General features: G+C 47.5%; 1 protein-coding gene and 1 non-coding gene across 2 annotated transcripts in view; one reads left to right on the top strand and one right to left on the bottom strand.

The window, feature by feature from the left end:
- The window catches only part of LOC144512348 (LIM domain-binding protein 3-like), a 67,293-nt gene that overhangs the window by 30,834 nt on the left and 14,710 nt on the right, over positions 1-21,749 (top strand). Inside the window, exons 4-7 of the mRNA XM_078243043.1 lie at positions 201-352; positions 1,897-1,969; positions 10,443-10,465; positions 13,749-13,922. Of these exons, the coding sequence (XP_078099169.1) occupies positions 201-352; positions 1,897-1,969; positions 10,443-10,465; positions 13,749-13,922 (422 nt within the window). The remainder of the gene's footprint in view (positions 1-200; positions 353-1,896; positions 1,970-10,442; positions 10,466-13,748; positions 13,923-21,749) is intronic.
- trnat-agu (transfer RNA threonine (anticodon AGU)) lies at positions 7,063-7,136 on the bottom strand. The gene has a single exon. It is a non-coding gene; the product is annotated as a tRNA-Thr (tRNA).

The raw sequence follows: 21,749 nt of genomic DNA, 5'->3' as shown, positions 1-21,749 counted from the left end.
GTGTGTGTGTGTGTGTGTGTGTGTGCGTGAGCGACACACAAGTGACAGAGAGACGGAGGAGAGCACATTAGTCTGTGTGGGAAACACTGGGAAAACGTTGCCTCTTTTAATTAAGCCATCTCATCATGTGTCTGATTAAAGATTCTCGGAGCACAACATAAGATATACAATTCTTTGGTTTTCTTTTGTGTTTTGGACAGATTACTCCGGGCAGCAAGGCGGCGCAGGGTAACCTGGTCCAGGGTGATGTCATCGTCGCCATCGATGGCGTCGGCACCGACGGGATGACTCACCTGGAGGCCCAGAACAAAATCAAGATGGCCAACTACAACCTGGCGCTCACCATGACCAAGTAAGACACTAATCACTAAACTACACAGTGTTTTTAGGGGCGACCTCTAGCTCAGGGATCTTCAACAGGAGGTCCGGGACCCCCTAGGGGTACTCTGGAGGACTGCAGTGGGTACGTGTCCCCCTAGTGGTACTCTGGAGGACTGCAGGGGGTACGTGTCCCCCTAGGGGTACTCTGGAGGACTGCAGGGGGTACGTGTCCCCCTAGGGGTACTCTGGAGGACTGCAGGGGGATCCGTGTTCCCCTAGGGGTACTCTGGAGGACTGCAGTGGGTACGTGTCCCCCTAGTGGTACTCTGGAGGACTGCAGGGGGTACGTGTCCCCCTAGGGGTACTCTGGAGGACTGCAGGGGGTACGTGTCCCCCTAGGGGTACTCTGGAGGACTGCAGGGGGTACATGTCCCCCTAGGGGTACTCTGGAGGACTGCAGGGGGTACATGTCCCCCTAGGGGTACTCTGGAGGACTGCAGGGGGTACGTGTCCCCCTAGGGGTACTCTGGAGGACTGCAGACTGCTTTTCAAAGTTTTTATTACTATTTTCGACCTATTCTTGCCTTCCTTCCTTCTTTCTATCGTCGTTTTCAAGGTTTTGTCGGGTTTTTTCATGAGCATCTAAATGTTTTCCAGGTCCAAGGCTGTTTTTTTAGTAAATCTATCGCTGACATCGCTGTATTGTTCTACTGGTTTTTTTTCTACCAAAAATTACTCACGCTGGTTAGGGCTTTAAAAACTGTTCAAAGGGGGTACATTAATGAAAAAAGGTTGAGAACCACTGCCCTTATAACAATATGCTGTCTTTAAAGCCATATTTCCCCATGCATTGGTGTCTAAGAGCCTAATGTAAACAAAATATTTAATGTAACCCTTCAGGACAAATGTCCACCGTCAGTTTGCGTCCACTAAAAGTGCTGTTTTTGCCGCTGACAGGCTTAGATTATTCATTTCAGGTTCATTTATCAGGGACAATGCACACTATGAATACATGAATTCGCATGGAGGCTAAAAAGATTATTATTCTAAGTGTCTGACAACATTATGAAAGGATCCCTACAGAGATAGACCTTTTAGTTAAAGAGGAAGATCCTTTTAGGTTAACATGAAACAGCCCCGGAGTCACCATCACCAAACCCACCAGACTCCATGTAAATAATCAGGACTTTTAGCGTGTATAGAGCCAGCATATTTCCACCAGACTCCATGTAAATAATCAGGACTTTTAGCGTGTATAGAGCCAGCATATTTCCACCAGACTCCATGTAAATAATCAGGACTTTTAGCGTGTATAGAGCCAGCATATTTCCACCAGACTCCATGTAAATAATCAGGACTTTTAGCGTGTACAGTGGAACGATGAACCAAGATGGCTTTTGATAGTTTTATTTAGTTTCTGTCCACTTTGAATGAAGTGTGTTTACGATGATTAAAGTCCTGATTATTTACATGGAGTCTGGTGGAGTTTTGCTATTTTTCAGTAATCATAGTAGCCTACAACACAGGTCAGGAGACATGCAAATTCACCTCTGTCTTTTATTAATCTTCCTGCAGGGCGAAGCGTACAGCTTTGATGCATACACCGAGGATCGACGCTGCCGCTATTCCCCTGATCCCTCACCAACAGGTAACTTTACCCATAATGCATTCCTACAGCCGTAGAGATGCATGGGGCCTTTTTTGTGAATAATACCAGAACATCACACATGTCTTAATCAGAAAATGCAACGAAACACTTAGTTTTAAGTATATCGTGTAGATAACGCAATAAGTCAGAGCACTGAAAGTACCAGGATGACGTCCTAAAAACGGTCAAAAAGTTGACATTCTCGAGCAGCCAGACCCACGTGACGCGATCGTCCAATCAGCTGCCGGTCGACGTCCCTGGTCCCTCTGGTCCCTCTGGTCCCTTTTAGGGGGTCATCTGGGTACTTTCAGTGCGTTATCTACACTATATACTTAAAACTAAGCGTTTGAAGTGTGCAAGTAGGCTCTTCGAGACACAAGCCAATGTCTCTTAACTCCTTTTCTTGCAGATGTGTATTTTTGTCTCTCAGCCAGATAATTACAGAGTTTTTTTCAGCACACGTACAGATTTATTTTCCTCTCCGTTAGCTTTCAAATCTGGACGGTTCAGACTGAACACGTTCTGCCAAAAGAAAACACAAAAACAAACACAATGCTGCTGCTCAGATGAGGACACTCACAGACCAACGCTGAGCTCCACATCTCATACTTTTTGCTTTCTGCAAATGCACATTCAGAGGCAGTGTGTAAACGTGATTGACACAACGTGAGGTTGACGCAGTGTGCCAGGACCTACGGCCGCCTGCACGCTGGCTGCGTGGCGTGAGCGCGTCAGCTGCGTGGCGTGTCCCTTTATATTTCAGCTCCAATGGTAACAGGTGAGAGCGTGCACACTGCCTGCGTGACACGCACATCTCAGAAAACGCGTGCATGCTAGAAATAGGACCGACGCCTATTTTTCACGCCACACGCCAGCGTGTTGGAAGCATTTCCTGGCAACATAGAATAGGAAAATATGTTTATATGTCATTTAGACACAAATACATATTAATAAATGACATGTTGATGTTTGAAAGTCTCGAGGTTTTGATATAAATGTAGATATAAATGTCATTTAACTAAATAATAATAAATACTTATGGATTTTCTCATATTGCACCTGTCAATACAGAAGGAAATATTCTGGAGCCTATTTCACCGTCAATATTCCCGACGTTGTCTTCGCTGTAATCAGATCAGTTTATATTTATGTTTATGTTTATGGGAAACATACATGTGTACAGACAAGGCTAGCAGCAGCAGCAGCAGCAGCAGCAGCAACAGCAGCAGCCGTGTCAGACACGTTTCTGGTGTGTAAAGACGTAGAAAACGCCACACAGCTGACACGCAGTCAGTGTGCCAGGACCTTAACGGTTCAATCAGTTCAGATACTGTCTATTAAATATGAATGTGAATAATATAATAAAATGTTTCGTTAAACTAAGATAACAATACTTGGTAAATACTTCTTTTCTCAGGCTCAAATCCCACACTGATTTTCCATTATAGGGCTGTGAAGTTGGCATTACATTTCATTCTAGGTGGTATTAAATAGGTCTGAAATGTAACTTGGAGAATCCTGGGGGTACCCTGCTGCGCAAAGGATTGTGGGTCAGAATAGCCAGAAAAACACGCTGGCTTGCATACTGCAGAATCTGACCGGATGCAGCGGGACATCCTGGTGTTTCTGGCGTACTTCTACGTATGGTAGTGAGGGTTTGGGACTGCAGGAGCTCTCGGTTTCAGTCCCACTGGTTAAACACAAGGAGCTGTCGCCCCCTGGTGGACGCAGGAGGAACAACACATGGCACTCACGTCTAAAAAATACATTTTTTAATGATAAAATAAAATGATCATTATCTTTAAAAACAGGATGTTCTGCACATATACCTGTGTGTGTCTGCCTGTGTGTGTGTGTGTGTGTGTGTGTGTGTGTGTGTGTGTGTGTGTGTGTGTGTGTGTGTGTGCGCGTGCGTGACAGTATGAGTGAGGGTGTGTGTGTGTGTGCGTGTGTTTGTGTGTGTCTGTCTGTCTGTGTGTGTGTGTGTGTCTGCCTGTGTGTGTGTCTGCCTGTGTGTGTGTGTGTGTGTGTGTGTGTGTGTGTGTGTGTGTGTGTGTGTGTGTGTGTGTGTGTGTGTGTGTGCCTGTGTGTGTGTGTGGGTGTGTCTGCCTGTGTGTGTGTGTGTGTGTGCCTGTGTGTGTGTGTGTGTGTGTGTGTGTGTGTGTGTGTGTGTCTTTCTGTCTGTTATATTAAATAAATTCAATGAAAAACTTTTTTTTTTAAACACGAGCAATTAATTAAAAAAAACAAGATGCAGAAATATAATATATAACACATTATTACAGCATTAACGGTAGATAGATATAGATTTAGATATAGTATTGATAATTGTTACCCAACATTCTTTGCTTCTTTCTTCTGATGTGAAGCCTCAGTCAGCGCAGGTCAACGGCCGCCTGTCGGCCTGCAGCGCCTCCTCCGGGCCCGTAGAGGGCGGCTCTCCCGGGCGGAGGCAGAGGAAGCAGTATAACTCGCCCATCGGCCTGTACTCAGAGGAGACTCTGAGGGAGATGGCGGCCGTTCAGGCGGGGCGTCCTGCCGGGTACGTAGAGACGGAGAGGAGGAAACATCAGAGGCGGAGCTGCTGACAGAAAGAGAGCATAAAAGAGCTAAAGAACCACGTTAATCTGGCTAATGTTAGGCTTATATTAGGGCTGGCGATCGATCTGAGGAATCCATGTCACGCTAAACCAGTGGTTCCCAACCTGGGGTCCGGGGACCCCTCAGGGGGGCGGCAAAGATCAGAGGGCGTGCACAAGTCTTCTATCTGGTTTGAGGTTGTTGTCATCAGGTCAGCTGCTAGCTGCTAGCTTCTAGCTGCTGTCATCAGGTCAGCTGCTAGCTGCTAGCTGCTGTCATCAGGTCAGCTGCTAGCTGCTAGCTTCTAGCTGCTGTCATCAGGTCAGCTGCTAGCTTCTAGCTGCTGTCATCAGGTCAGCTGCTAGCTGCTAGCTTCTAGCAGGCCTGGAAATCCAGCCCCAAATCCTAAAGATTAAGGGTCTGGCACTGAGTAATGAAAATGGCCCAACTCGAGGGGCGATTGGATAACACTACGACCAATCACAGCAATACACGGGGTGACGTATCCAGAGCCCCATACGCTTAGCTACCATTGGTCCTCCGCCCCTCAATCTACCCAGGCTCCGCCCCTCGCTCTACCCAGGCCTCACCCCTCACTCTACCCAGGCTCCGCCCCTCGCTGTACCCAGGCCTCACCCCTCACTCTACCCAGGCCTCACCCCTCACTCTACCCAGGCTCTGCCCCTCGCTCTACCCAGGCCTCACCCCTCACTCTACCCAGGCTCTGCCCCTCGCTCTACCCAGGCCTCACCCCTCACTCTACCCAGGCCTCACCCCTCGCTCTACCCAGGCCACAACCCTCGCTCTACCCAGGCCACAACCCTCGCTCTACCCAGGCTCCGCCCCTTACGCTACTCAGGCTCCGCCCCTCACTATATCCAGGCTCCGCCCCTCACTCTATCCAGGCTCCACCCCTCACTCTCTATCCAGGCCACACCCCTCGCTCTACCCAGGCTCCGCCCCTCACTCTATCCAGGCTCCACCCCTCACTCTCTATCCAGGCCACACCCCTCGCTCTACCCAGGCTCCGCCCCTCACTCTATCCAGGCTCCGCCCCTCACTCTATCCAGGCTCCGCCCCTAACTCTACCCAGGCTAAAAGACAAAATGTTGATATTTCGACCCAGAAAAATCAGTAGTTTGTTCTTCATTGTTGACGTTTCTCTGGTTCCTCGGCAGCAGCTCCACCTCTGAGGTCCCGGCTGCCATGTTGCCATGCCGACACCTCCCCCCCCCCCCATCTGATTTTCGATTAATAAACTGACTCTGACCTTTAACCCCGAGAAGAAGGAGAAAAGTGGGCTCATCAGAACATTAAAGTCTCCCAAAGATTATAACTCATGATTAATAACAGATCAGATGTAGCAGTGACTAACGTAACGTTACGTAACGTTACGTTACATTACGTTACGTTACATTACGTTACGCTACGTAACGCAACGTAACGTAATGTAACGTAACGTAACGCATCAACGTAACGCTACGCAACGCTACGCAATGTAACGTAACGTGTAACGCACGTACGCAACATGTGTACGCTACGTATACGTTACGTAATGTAACGTAACGTTACGCAAGCATTACGTTACGTTACGTTATACATGGTCAACAGAATACGCACGTACGTTACGCTGCTACCAGCACGTCGGGATTATGCTCTTATTCTGAAAAAAGAAACACACACACAGACACACACACACACACACACGCACACACACACACTCGCACACACGCACACACACACGCACACACTCGCACACACTCGCACACACTCACACACACACACTCGCACACACACACACTCACACGCACTCACACTCACACACTCGCACACACACACACACACACTCACACACACTCACACACACACACACTCACACACTCGCACACACTCGCACACACACACACACACACACACTCGCACACACACACACTCACACACACACACACATGTTCTGCTACTTAATACTTTACGCTAGTATTACAGAAGCAGTGTTGGGACGGAAGTGTGTGCGACTGACTGTTACCTATTCATATTCACACACACACACACACACACACACACACACACACACACACACAGTTACCCAGCATGCCTGTGGTGTTTCCTCAGTTACTGTAACAGTGTGATTGGGTTACTGTGTCAGTGAGGAGGCCAAACACCTGTTGGTTCCTCTGACTGCTGTTCCAGTTTTAAGGTCGTTATCTCTCTTCAACGCCACCAGACTCCTTTAATAAAAACAGTCATTTAACCTCGCAGAACACGGAGCTGCTGCTCTACTCCCGTCTTCATCGGATAGTTGGTTAGTTTCATTGTTTAAAAGGGTTCGAAACTAACTAAATAACTAACCAATGGACTGTCCCTTTAATCTCCTAGTGAAATGAAAACATATGTTTCTGTATGAACATTAGTTGGAGTGTTATAGAAATACTTTTGTGTCTTCTAGAGTGAAGGGAAGCATCTTCATGATGGAAGGAAAGGTTACTAAACATGAGATATTCTCTGTATTAAAGAGGTGCTGCTGGGATTTGAACCCAGGATCTCCTGTTTACTAGACAGGCGCTTTAACCAACTAAGCCACAGCACCTTGAGCACTACACGTGGACGCTGTATTAAGAATATTTTCAGAGCTTTACCGTTGCTGTCGTACAGCCCTTTACGACGGGGAACGAAAGCCGTTATCTCTCTTCAAAGCCACCAGACTCCTTTGATAAAAACAGTCATTTAACCTCGTAGAACACGAGCTGCTGCTCTTCTCCCATCTTCATCCCTCAGTTATTTTGGGACTACACTAAGCAGAAGCAAAGTGATGTTGTTCACCAAGGTGCTGCTGGGATTTGAACCCAGGATCTCCTGTTTACTAGACAGGAGCTTTAACCAACTAAGACACAGCAGCTCTCTTCTTCAAGTCTGGAAAAGGAAAGTCCACAAACAGTCCAACAGTTCAACAAGCTCTCCAGGTGCTGTGTCTTAGTTGGTTAAAGTGCCTGTCTAATAAACAGGAGGTCTTTGGTTCAAATCCCAGCTGCGTCCTTGGTGAACAACATTGCTTTTCTTTTTTTTTCGTGTCTTATAACTAAGGTAAAGGACACACACAATATTAATACTCGTGGCAGCATATCTGACCTGTGTCATTGCTTATTATACACTATGAATTTCTTGTCTTGTCCTGATGTTATGTGTTGAGGACCACAGTGGAAATAAGTCCTGGACTTTATTGTGTTTTATATTTATTAAATAAATCAAATAAAAAAACTGTTGCTTCTGCTGAGTGTAGTCCCAAAATAACTCAAACTAACTGAGGGATGAAGACGGGAGTAGAGCAGCAGCTCCGTGTCCTGGGAGGTTAAATGACTGTTTTTTATCAAAGGAGTCTGGTGGCCTTTGAAGAGAGATAACGGCTTCAGTTCCCCGTCGTAAAGGGGCCGTCTGACAGCAACGTAAGTATAAATAACGTAAAGTATAGCATCCATTTAAACTGATAGAGATGTTTTTTAGGTGCTTTTTTTTAGGTGTCTCCTTAAGTGTCTTAGACATTTTTATCAGGGGTTTTTGTCGCCTTTTTTTTCCAACGTTTTTGCCACGTGACATTTTGCAGCTTTATTTATGTTTTTGATGCTTTTTCCGACGTTTTTTGCCATTTTTTCGTCGCTTTCTTGAATGTTTTTTGACTCTATCTTCAACGTTCTTGTTGCTTTGTAGAGAGCAGAGAGATAACGGCTTCCGTTCCCGTCGTAAAGGGCCGTCAGACGCTGAAAATATTCTTAATACAGCGTCCACTTAAACTGATTCTTAGGCCCAGTTTACACGACGACGCTCACGGGTGAAAACGACAAAATATTTTATCAGATCTTTCGTGTAGACGGCGACGGCGTTTTTGGGGGGCTTAAAAACACAAACAAGTGAAACCATCCTCCAGAGTGGAAATCTTAAACAGATAGAGACAACTAAACAGAGCGAATGATGTTGTACCAGTCCAATATGACTGTCAGTTGAAATAAACCTTGTGTTGTAAGAAAAATATCGATATTAATACCAGACAAAACAGCTAACTGCTAGCTGAGACAGCGTGTAATTACGCTAAAAAACCCTCAAAATAAACCTGAAAATAACTGTTAACATATATAACGGCTGTTACGTCAGCTGTAGACGGCTTCACCCAGCGTTTACTGTGAGTTAACGTGATTTTAGACTGAATCAAGCTGTCAGTTAGCGGTTAGCCCAATTAGCTAACGCTAACGGCAGAAGCGTGGAACTGATCGTGTTTCGTGCAGTGTCGTCAATCCTCGTAAAACAGGATTATCATTTTGGGCATGCGTATGACGGATCGTGCAGGCAGCTCCCCCCTCCTCCCCCCTCCTCACCAGCATGAGTTCCACCAATCAGAGGCATCACTGTGGGATTGTGGGTAATGGAGTACTTATCCAAGACATCGCGAATAAAAGACATTTATCTCAAAACAAGGTTGGTGCCCCATGAACTTTTGGCATCTATATGAGCATATACAATCGCTGAGTCATGTCGTAGCTGGTTTTACGTCTACCATCGCTACGGTTACCATTTTATGGCTTATTCTCCAATTTGTCAATGGAGAAATTGCTTAGTATTCTTACTTCCAGAACCCGCTGTGGGCAGGACTGTTGATCTCTATTAAGGAGAGAAGTAGGAGGAAGGTTCTATCAGGCGCGTGGACTTGAGGGTGTTGTGTGTGTGTGTGTGTGTGTGTGTGTGTGTATATATATATATATATATGTGTGTGTGTGTGTGTGTGTGTGTGTGTGTGTGTGTGAGAAGTAGGAGGAAGGTTCTATCAGGCGCGTGGACTTGAGGGTGTTGTGTGTCAGTGCTTCACACCACCACCTAGCCGCCTGGTGTGCATACTACGTCTCATTTCACACACTTTTGCGTCACCACATGCACGCAGACTTCCCACCCCCCCCCCAATACGCTCGTCTAAACGCGGAATAAAAAGTGAGAACTCAACGCCACTTTTGCGTTTTCTCTTCAGATCGTTTCCGCCTAAACAAGAACCTACAAATGATATATTCAGCCACAAAAAAGCCTCACAGTCAGAAGTTAGAAGAGAAGTGCAGAGAGTCGTTTCTATGCAGATAATACACTGGATCGACTCATTGGTGTAAACTGGCAGCTTTCAGGGCACTGCAGACCGGAGCATTGCAAGCAGCTGCAAGTTTACACTCGTCTCGCCGCCAATCTTTAATCTGAACGGGCTCAATACAGTCCTTCCAGAAAAATGAGTTTTTTTGTGATTGTTGCGGGCAAAAATCCTTGATTATGCGGCACGTTTTCTTAAAAAATGCGATGGCTTCATCGCGGGGTTTGCAGCTTTTCCATGATGTTCACGTCGTGTAATAACGTCACTTCATAACGTTCTCATGACAGCAGGGAAACAGCTGCTCTTGTGTGAAGTAAACAACATTTTTCATCTTTCTGCTAAGATATACGGGACTTTTTTACAACGAATACGGGGATTATGACATCATGCAAGCCCTGCATATATATGTGGCGAAAGTGTGACGTATTTGATTATGATTGATGATTGATTACTGATTATGCGTTGATTTATGCAATCACATAATGGTGTTTTTCTGGAGGGACTGGCGAGTAAACGTGAGTCACATGAACATGATGTCTCATTAACTGTCAGGACTGGTTGTTGTTTTAATCTTCTCAAAGTCTGCATCCCGAGCGGACTCTGTGGAAGATGTTTCTCTGTTCGCAGCGCTGCAGCCTCCAGGCTTGTTGGAAGATATTGGTTTCATATCTGACCTTCCTTCCCTCTCTCTGTAGCCTGATACAACTCACGCAACAATCTGAGAATGTGTTTTCTAATGACTTCATTTTCTGTCTCTCTCTTTGCTGCCGGTCGAAGGTTTTCACCCCCGCTGCTCCCAAGTTAGTATCCTCTCCTGCTGAGTGCATCGTGTGTGTCTCGTCTCTGCCGTTTGGTCCTTTTAAGGCATGGTTTGGTTCTGTGGGTGTCATGACGTGGTGCTGCCTGTTGCCTTTTTTTAATCGTCTGTACATCATTGTCCAATAATAGACAGCTGGGTAAAATTACTATAAGCTAATGAAACCATGGCTGAAATAGTTTTGGTTGCTTCTGTTTGTGTATCCACAGACACAGATCGCAGCGCAAAGACAGACCCAGTTGTCAGTTTCCCGTCCAGCGCCAGCGTCGTTTAAATAGCAAATGCACCTGCTCCCATCTGTGGCCAATGGGCGTGCTGGTCTTACAGGGAAGGGTGTTCAGGTGCATTCTGGGCGTGCTGGTCTTACAGGGAGGTGTGTTCAGGTGCATTCTGGGCGTGCTGGTCTTACAGGGAGGTGTGTTCAGGTGCATTCTGGGCGTGCTGGTCTTACAGGGAGGTGTGTTCAGGTGCATTCTGGGCGTGCTGGTCTTACAGGGAGGTGTGTTCAGGTGCATTCTGGGCGTGCTGGTCTTACAGGGAGGTGTGTTCAGGTGCATTCTGGGCGTGCTGGTCTTACAGGGAGGTGTGTTCAGGTGCATTCTGGGCGTATTGCTATCTTGAGGCAGTGGGAAGTGATGGCACCATTGACCAACAAAAACCTGGTCTAAAGTCAATAACGCAGCATTTCATTGTTATTTTAACAGAGCATTAGTAAAATGCTTCTAGGCTCGTGCACAGCACGTGCACACTATGCTTGTTACACACACAGGGACGCACAGCAGCACACACACATGCAGAAGATTACAAATACAAATATTACGGTGCAAATCCTCCATCATAACAGCAATGCTCCAAGGTCCAAACGCGCCTGGCTTTTAAAGGGAATGGGAGATGATCTCTGATTGGTTGATTGCATGTTACGCCCAAAACACACCTCTGATTAATGAAGACACTAAGTACAGCCCTTTAGAACCATGCGCCCGGCACACGGACCCTTTTTACCGCCATCAAACTAGGAAAAGTGGATTTGGACACGCCCTAAACACACCTGCACCAGGCGCTTCACGCCGTGCACTTACATCGTTAAAATAGGACCCTGAGGCCATGATCATGCTTTGGCGTCTTTTTTGACAAGAAACTGTTGACTATCGTCTCATTGGTGTGAACTGGCAGCTTTCAGATCGCTGCAGACCAGGTCGTTGCAAGTTTCAACTCGTCCCGTCGTGAATCTGTGGTCTGAACTGGACTTTACGGCGCCGCGGCCAAGCTGCTGCTCTGCGCCATGCGTCCCATACAGACGCTAAAGGGTGCAGAGTGCGTCATATCTGACGTCGACAGACACTGACCAACCGTCCGTATTTTACGAGTTGGAAGAGAGAACAGCTTAAACAAACACTGAGGGCCCCATTTTAGTGTGAAGCGCCTGGTGCAGGTGTGTTTAGGGCGTGTCCAAATCCACTTCTGCTAGTTTGACGGCGGTAAAAAGGGTCCGTGTGCCGGGCGCATGGTTCTAAAGGGTTGACCTTAGTGTCTTCATTAATCAGAGGTGTGTTTTGGGCGTAACATGCAATCAACCAATCAGAGATCATCTCCCATTCCCTTTAAAAGCCAGGCGCGTTTGGACCTTGGAGCATTGCTGTTATGATGGAGGATTTGCTCCGTAATATTTGTATTTGTAATCTTCTGCATGTGTGTGTGCTGCTGTGCGTCCCTGTGTGTGTAACAAGCATAGTGTGCACGTGCTGTGCACGAGCCTAGGAGCATTTTACTAATGCTCTGTTAAAATAACAATGAAATGCTGCGTTATTGACTTTAGACCAGGTTTTTGTTGGTCAATGGTGCCATCACTTCCCACTGCCTCAAGATAGCAATACTCCCAGAATGCACCTGAACACACCTCCCTGTAAGACCAGCACGCCCAGAATGCACCTGAACACACCTCCCTGTAAGACCAGCACGCCCAGAATGTACCTGAACACACCTCCCTGTAAGACCAGCACGCCCAGAATGCACCTGAACACACCTCCCTGTAAGACCAGCACGCCCAGAATGCACCTGAACACACCTCCCTGTAAGACCAGCATGGGCCACAGATGGGTGCAGGTGCTTTTTCTATTTAAACGACGTGGGCGCTGGACGGGAAACTGACAACTGGGTCGGTCTTAAACTAGTAAAGACTCTTGGGTCGGGCTTTGTGCTGCACCGGATGCAAGATAGGACCCAGATAGTTTTCTACCCGAGTCAGGGCTTTTTTCTGGACTTTTTGCCTGTTTTGTGTGTTCAGTGAGTGAATGTGCGTCATCATGGTTTGCTGTGTGTTTCAGACTGAAAAGTTGTTGTAGCAGCAAGTTAATCAGCTGTCAGAAACCCCCTCTGAGGGTTTTTGGGAATGTTTCTTAGTTCCTCTGGTGTTTGCCGTGTGCTGATTGGCTCTGCATGCATCATCAGAAACATTCATATATTACAGAAAACCCTGCTGTGGTACAATCACCTGTTAACTTTCTGTTAGCAAACGTCGCTGTTTGACGCATTTTTCTGCGGTTCCCGTTGAACAGTTTGAACACAGACACACACACACACAGACACACAGACACTCGCACACACACACACACAGACACTCGCACACGCACACACAGACACACACACACAGACACACACACACACGCACACACACACACACACACACACACACACACACACACACACACACGCACACACACAGACACGCACACACACATGCACAGACACACGCACAGACACATGCACACACACACACACACAGACACATGCACACACACACACACAGACACACACACACACACGCACACAGACACACACACGACACGCACGACACTTTTACGCACACACACACACACGCACACACATGCACCCGCACACGCACACACACGACACGCACACGCACACACTCGCGCACACACACACACACACACACACACACACACACACACACACACACACACACACACACACACAGACACATGCACACACAGACACACACACACACACGCACACAGACACACACATGCACAGACACACACACACACACACACACACACACACAGACTTTCTAAAGATGTCATGGAATACATATTTTCGAGCTTTATTAGCCACTCTGTCCGCTCTGTCTCTCTCCTTTTTCTCCCGCCCTCACAAACTTCCCTCTACCTTCTTTCCGCCACCTTTCTTCTCCCCCGCTCTTCTTCCCCTCTGCGTCGCCCCGTCGCCCGCCTCCCTGCCAACGCCAGCGCTGGCTTCAACGCCAGCGCCCTCCCCACCCACAAGCCCATCGAGGTGAAGGGCCCCGGCGGCAAGGCCACCATCATCCACGCCCAGTACAACACGCCCATCAGCATGTACTCGCAGGACGCCATCATGGACGTCATCGCCGGGCAGACGCAGGGGATGGGCCACAACGCCGGGTAAGAACCGCCAGGCTACTGTCACCTCCTCGCCTCCGCTTCCCAGCTTCCTCTTCTTCAATCCCCTCATCTTCCTCTTCTTCAATCCCCTCATCTTCCTCTTCTTCAATCCCCTCATCTTCCTCTCCCTCTTCGCGTTTATAAACTGCCAGTTAGCCATCATGAACAAATACTGATGCCTTTTACAAAACACATCATTTAAGTAGAAATATTGCTTTAAATTAACCGTTGTTGGATTGTTGTGTTGTGGTGACCACTGAGAAAAAGCCGCTGCGTGTTCTTCTTACACTAACAGTCAGTTTTCCATCCTGGTGGAAGATTGCTTCCTGACTGGAGATGAGCTGCAGTGTGTGAATGAGAAGAAAAATCACTTTAGTTTTCTCCCCGAGAGGAGAGATGAAATTGCTTCAGACAAACACACACACACACACACACACACACAGACGCACACAAACACACACACACACACGCACACACACACACACACACACACACACAGACGCACACACACACACACACAGACACACACACACACACACACACAGACGCACACACACACACAGAGACACGCACACACGGACACACCCACACACACAGACACGCACACACACACAGACACACACACACACACACAGAGACACGCACACACGGACACACCCACACACACAGACACGCACACACACACACACACACGCACAAGCACCCCCACACACGCACGCACGAACGCACACACACACACGGATACACACACAGACACGCACACACACACACAGACGCACACACACACACACACGCACACACACACACACACACACACACACACACACACACACACAGAGACACGCACACACGGACACACCCACACACACAGACACGCACACACACACAGACACACGCACAAGCACCCCCACACACACACGCACGAACGCACACACCCACACACACAGGGACACAGACACACTGTGATTGAAATGTCAGCCTAGCATCCAGCCGAACAGAGGAAACTAATTACACTCCTGTTGGTCGTCGTCGTCTCTCCCGTCATCACAACTCGAAACAGTGTCAGAATACAAAACTAAACACACAACAAAACGCAGCATAGGAAAATAATGTGCAAACCATGAAAGAGTCTGAAGCAAAGGAAGTCAGACTGGATAAAACACTGAATGTTCTGAGCCCTTTTCTCCTGCTTTTGGTGGATTATATCTGTTTATTCTGTGTCTAATTAACAGACATCTAACCCTGAAACACATTACAATATGTTGTATTTAACGTTTGGCTGTTTTGGGAATTTTTAGTCATGTAAAGGGCAACCTTTTGTATTTACAACTTTTCCCATGTACTGTATGTAAGTGAATGACGGGAACAACAATTGTTGAAATTGGTGCAGTATCACGCAAGAAACAAGCTAAAGTCAGTCAGCGTCCACAACATTATGAAAGGATCCCTACAGAGATAGACCTTTTAGTTAAAGAGTAAGATCCTTTTAGTTTAACATGAAACAGCCCCGAAATCACCGTCACCAAACTCCACCAGACTCCATGTAAATAATCAGGACTTTTATCATCGTAAAACACACTTCATTCAAAGTGGACAGAAACTAAATCAAACCATCAAAAGCCGTCTTGGTTCATCTTTCCACTGTTCCAACAATCACCACTCTGGTTTGGTTGAAATAAACCCTTAATTCACCCATTTACATGTGGAGATATGCTGGCTCTATACACGCTAAAAGTCCTGATTATTTACATGGAGTCTGGTGGAAATATGCTGGCTCTATACACGCTAAAAGTCCTGATTATTTACATGGAGTCTGGTGGAGTTTGGTGATGGTGATTTCGGGGCTGTTTCATGTTAAACTAAAAGGATCTTCCTCTTTAACTAAAAGGTCTATCTCTGTAGGGATCCTTTCATAATGTTGTCAGACACTTAGAATAATAATCTGAGTCTGTCAGCAGCAACAACAGAACTTTTCGTGGACGCGGACTGAACATCTGTCCTGTAGGGTTACATTACAGCTCAGTTCACGGTCGCTGGTTACAGCGTTCTCGCTCAACACTGGACCAACTTCAAAGATTGTTGTTCACATTAGTCACTTAGACACAAAAACATGGGGACATATAGTTGAAAATAACCTAAAATGCCTCTTTAACTTCCTCTCATTTGCTTCCATTTTCATCTTTGTTTTCATTTCAATGTCAAGCGAAATCAAATCAACACCAGCTCAATATTGCGTTCCTTTTCTTTGTATCATGTCGTTCAGATCAATCCAAACTCAAATGACCCATCTGATAGAGAGAGAGAGAGAGAGAGAGAGAGAGAGAGAGAGAGAGAGAGAGACAGAGAGACAGAGAGAGAGAGAGAGAGAGAGAGACAGAGAGAGAGAGAGACAGAGCGAGAGAGAGAGAGAGAGAGAGAGAGAGAGAGAGAGAGAGAGAGAGAGAGAGAGACAGAGAGAGAGAGAGAGAGAGACAGAGACAGAGAGAGACAGAGAGAGAGAGACAGAGAGAGAGAGAGAGAGAGAGAGAGAGAGACAGACAGAGACAGAGAGAGAGAGAGAGAGAGAGAGAGAGAGAGAGAGACAGAGACAGAGAGAGAGAGAGAGAGAGAGAGAGAGAGAGAGACAGAGAGAGAGAGACAGAGACAGACAGAGAGAGAGAGACAGAGACAGAGAGAGAGAGAGAGAGAGACAGAGAGAGCGAGAGAGAGAGACAGAGAGAGAGAGACAGAGAGAGACGAGAGAGAGAGAGAGAGACAGAGAGAGAGAGACAGAGAGAGAGAGAGAGACAGAGACAGAGAGAGACAGAGAGAGAGAGACAGAGAGAGAGAGACAGAGACAGAGAGAGAGAGAGACAGAGAGAGAGACAGAGAGAGCGAGAGAGAGAGACAGAGAGAGAGAGAGAGACACATTATTATTATTACTATTTTAGTCCAATATGAGATCGTATTCTGAACGAGACGCCATGACAGTATGTCTTTGAATTTCCGGAGAAACCAGACCCACGTGACGCGTTCGTCCAATCAGCTGCCTGTTTTCATTTTTGGGCGACAATCCAGATTAGCGCCGCCTGCTGTTATGGAGACGTATTACATCTCGTCTCTCCGCTGTGTTCTGAGGGACTTTTTAGACCAACTCGGGGAGACTGATCAGTCACACTGCCTTTTCTGCCGTCTGGTTGGTGTGTCTGGGGCTTTAGAGACGCTCTCGTAGACAGCGCGTCCCCGGTCTATCAGGCCGTCCAGAGTGCGGAGAAGGACCAGGACCTGAGTGACAGGGGGCGCCGAAGCGCTGCAGCCAACCTGCAGTCCAAGTCCTTCAGAGTCCTCCTGGCCCATACGACCAGAACACAGGCCTGTGAGTTCCTGTTTCATTGTATTATTGTTACTATTTCAGTACATGGTGTCAGTACGCGATCTGTGCAGCCTGCACGATCCGATAAACGCATAAATACGTAGTAGAAAATGCAAGTCAATTAACTTGGTATTATTGCATGTCTCATATAGCTTTCTCCCATACAGTTTGGTCAATGTAAAACCATGAAAAAGTCAGCAAAAACGTTTCCTAGCCATCGTAGAATGAAAAACAAACATTACATGTTTAAAAGCAGCTGCCACCGAGCCGACTCACCACAACCTCTTTCACATTAATATTAAAAAACTCTCTGCTTCTGCGGGGAGTCTCAAAGTCTCAAAACCCTTGTGTAGTCCTGTAGTTTTCAAATGGTTTTTGTATCAGAAATATGGGTTTCTTTGAACCAAAATTCCCAAAAATAACTTGGATGCATGGAAGATCTTCGCAGGTAAAATGAATGATTTTACTTTGGGTGTTTTGTTTTTACTTTATTGACTTTTGGGTGTTTTATTCAATGTTATAGCATTTGAATAAAGAATGTTTAATGGTTTCTAAACACTATCCTGACTAAACGTTGACATAAACCAGTTTAGGATTCACTCACCATCCTTTGACCTTAACTATTAGTCAAAAGTAAGTCATAATTTCTGCTTTTTTAACTCACAAATAGGTACACAAGTAGGTTTTTTTTGTATATTGCATTATAAAAAAAATGAACAAGGACAACAAGTTGACGGGAAGACAACACAAGGGATAATTACAGTATGAAAAACAGTTTCCTGATTTCTTTTGGTGTGGTGCACAGCTAGTCTAGTTTGACTCATGTAGTGTGGGGATGTCGTGATGCATTACGAGGTGTTTACGAGGTTGCCAATCCAAAATAATACAGGAGTTACGTGTTACGTGAACGTACACCATTTGGGATCCATGTGGAATGAAGTCTGAGTCTTTCTGTCGCTGCAGACCTTCAGTTTCCTCCACACTCGCCTTTGCGATTCATTGCTAAATGGAACCGTAGACTGTATGTTAATGGACAGAGCATGTGTGACGTCACCCATTGGTTGGTGGAGAGCTGCTATGAGTCCTCGAGTTGGCCGTTACGGGCGCAGCCATCCTGGTTATGGATGTGACGATTTTAGACGAGAGGGAGGAGTCAGGGAGGAGTGAGGGAGGAGAGAGGGAGCAGAGAGGGAGGAGTGATGGAGGAGGGAGGGAGGAGAGAGGGTGGAGTGAGTGAGGAGAGAGGGAGGAGAGAGGGAGCAGAGAGGGAGGAGTGAGTGAAGAGAGAGGGAGGAGAGACGGAGGAGTGATGGAGGAGAGAGGGAGTGAGGAAGGAGTGATGGAGGAAAGAGGGAGAGAGGGAGCAGAGAGGGGGTGAGTGAGGGAGGAGTGGGGGGGGGGTGGAGTGAGGTAGGGGTGAGTGAGGGAGTGAGTGAGGGAGGAGAGAGGGGAGGAGTGATGGAGGAGAGAGGGAGGAGAGAGGGGTGAGTGAGGGAGTGAGTGAGGAGGAGTGATGGAGGGAGGGAGGGAGGAGAGAGGGGCGGAGTGAGGGAGGAGAGAGGGAGGGAGAGAGGGGTGAGTGAGTGAGTGAGGGAGGAGAGAGGGAGGAGTGAGGTAGGAGAGAGAGGGGTGAGGTGAGGGAGGAGTGGGGTGGAGTGAGGTAGGGGTGAGTGAGGGAGTGAGTGAGGGAGGAGAGAGGGAGTGATGGAGGAGAGGAGGGAGGAGAGGGGGTGAGTGAGGGAGTGAGTGAGGAGGAGTGATGGAGGGATGGAGGGAGGAGAGAGGGGCGGAGGAGGGAGGAGAGAGGGAGGAGAGAGGAGGAGAGGGGGAGTGAGTGGAGTGAGGAGGGAGGAGAGGGAGGAGTGATGGAGGAGAGTGAGGGAGTGAGGAGGGAGGAGAGAGGGAGGAGTGAGGGAGGAGTGATGGAGGAGGGAGGGAGGAGAGAGGGGCGGAGTGAGGGAGGAGAGAGGGGTGAGTGAGTGAGTGAGGAGGAGAGAGGGAGGAGTGAGGGAGTGAGGAGGGGAGAGAGGGAGGAGTGATGGAGGAGAGTGAGGGAGGAGTGATGGAGGAGGGAGGGAGGAGGAGAGGGCGGAGTGAGGGAGGAGTGAGGAGGAGAGAGGAGGAGAGAGGAGGAGAGAGGGAGTGAGTGAGTGAGTGAGGGAGGAGTGATGGAGGAGGGAGGGAGGAGAGAGGGGCGGAGTGAGGGAGGAGTGATGCTCCCCTGCTGGACTTCAGATAGAAAGCAGGTTTAAGGAGTCTCCCCTGCTGGACTTCAGATAGAAAGCAGGTTTAAGGAGTCTCCCCCTGCTGGAGTTCAGATAGAAAGCAGGTTTAAGGAGTCTCCCCCTGCTGGACTTCAGATAGAAAGCAGGTTTAAGGAGTCTCCCCTGCAGGACTTCAGATAGAAAGCAGGTTTAAGGAGACTCCCCCTGCTGGACTTCAGATAGAAAGCAGGTTTAAGGAGTCTCCCCTGCTGGAGTTCAGATAGAAAGCAGGTTTAAGGAGTCTCCCCTGCTGGACTTCAGATAGAAAGCAGGTTTAGGGAGTCTCCCCCTGCTGGACTTCAGATAGAAAGCAGGTTTAAGGAGTCTCCCCTGCAGGACTTCAGATAGAAAGCAGGTTTAAGGAGTCTCCCCCTGCTGGAGTTCAGATAGAAAGCAGGTTTAAGGAGTCTCCCCCTGCTGGACTTCAGATAGAAAGCAGGTTTAAGGAGTCTCCCCTGCTGGAGTTCAGATAGAAAGCAGGTTTAAGGAGTCTCCCTGCTGGACTTCAGATAGAAAGCAGGTTTAAGGAGTCTCCCCTGCAGGACTTCAGATAGAAAGCAGGTTTAAGGAGTCTCCCCTGCTGGACTTCAGATAGAAAGCAGGTTTAAGGAGTCTCCCCTGCTGGACTTCAGATAGAAAGCAGGTTTAAGGAGTCTCCCCTGCAGGACTTCAGATAGAAAGTAGGTTTAAGGAGTCTCCCCCTGCTGGACTTCAGATAGAAAGCAGGTTTAAGGAGTCTCCCCCTGCTGGACTTCAGATAGAAAGCAGGTTTAATGAGTCTCCCCCTGCTGGACTTCAGATAGAAAGCAGGTTTAAGGAGTCTCCCCCTGCTGGACTTCAGATAGAAAGCAGGTTTAAGGAGTCTCCCCTGCAGGACTTCAGATAGAAAGCAGGTTTAAGGAGACTCCCCTGCAGGACTTCAGATAGAAAGCAGGTTTAAGGAGTCTCCCCTGCTGGACTTCAGATAGAAAGCAGGTTTAAGGAGTCTCCCCTGCTGGACTTCAGATAGAAAGCAGGTTTAAGGAGTCTCCCCTGCAGGACTTCAGATAGAAAGCAGGTTTAAGGAGTCTCCCCCTGCAGGACTTCAGATAGAAAGCAGGTTTAAGGAGTCTCCCCCTGCTGGACTTCAGGTAGAAAGCAGGTTTAAGGAGTCTCCCCCTGCTGGAGTTCAGATAGAAAGCAGGTTTAAGGAGTCTCCCCTGCTGGAGTTCAGATAGAAAGCAGGTTTAAGGAGTCTCCCCTGCTGGAGTTCAGATAGAAAGCAGGTTTAAGGAGTCTCCCCCTGCTGGACTTCAGATAGAAAGCAGGTTTAAGGAGTCTCCCCCTGCTGGACTTCAGATAGAAAGCAGGTTTAAGGAGTCTCCCCCTGCTGGACTTCAGATAGAAAGCAGGTTTAAGGAGTCTCCCCCTGCAGGACTTCAGATAGAAAGCAGGTTTAAGGAGTCTCCCCCTGCAGGACTTCAGATAGAAAGCAGGTTTAAGGCGTCTCCCCCTGCAGGACTTCAGATAGAAAGCAGGTTTAAGGAGTCGCCCCTGCTGGACTTCAGATAGAAAGCAGGTTTAAGGAGACTCCCCTGCTGGACTTCAGATAGAAAGCAGGTTTAAGGAGACTCCCCTGCTGGACTTCAGATAGAAAGCAGGTTTAAGGAGTCTCCCCCTGCTGGACTTCAGATAGAAAGCAGGTTTAAGGAGTCTCCCCCTGCTGGACTTCAGATAGAAAGCAGGTTTAATGCTTAAATGCGGTAAAATGCTTATATAAAAGCTGGTATTCAAACAAACTCCTAACTGGGTGGGGTGGCTTGTTGCTCTGAGGTGGAGTGACCGTCCCCGTAACCACAAGGTTGGCGGTTCAATCCCAGGCTCCTCTGGGCCACAAGTGTCCATGAGCAAGACACTCGGGGGAGGGAAACAAGAAATAAACACAGTGAAATGAAACTGCTGTTACGCTCATTCACAGTCATTAAGTCGTTTCCTGTCTATCGGTAGTTCAATTAACACTCCTGTTCACAAAAACTTTCTAAATCAGAACTATGACAAAAGAACGCTGAAAAAAGTGACAAAAAAAACATCAAAAACATCGCCAAAAGTGACAAAAACTTGAGAAAAAAAAGTAAAAAACATGTTTTGTGTAGAAAGTGAAGAAGTGTAGATAAACAACACATTTTTTAGGAGTTAAAGGGTTAAAGAAAAAGACACTTTATGATCCATTTC

The sequence above is a fragment of the Sander vitreus genome, chromosome 23 (assembly GCF_031162955.1).
Source record: "Sander vitreus isolate 19-12246 chromosome 23, sanVit1, whole genome shotgun sequence".
Lineage (NCBI taxonomy): Eukaryota > Metazoa > Chordata > Actinopteri > Perciformes > Percidae > Sander > Sander vitreus.
This window is presented reverse-complemented; position numbering and strand designations above follow the sequence as displayed.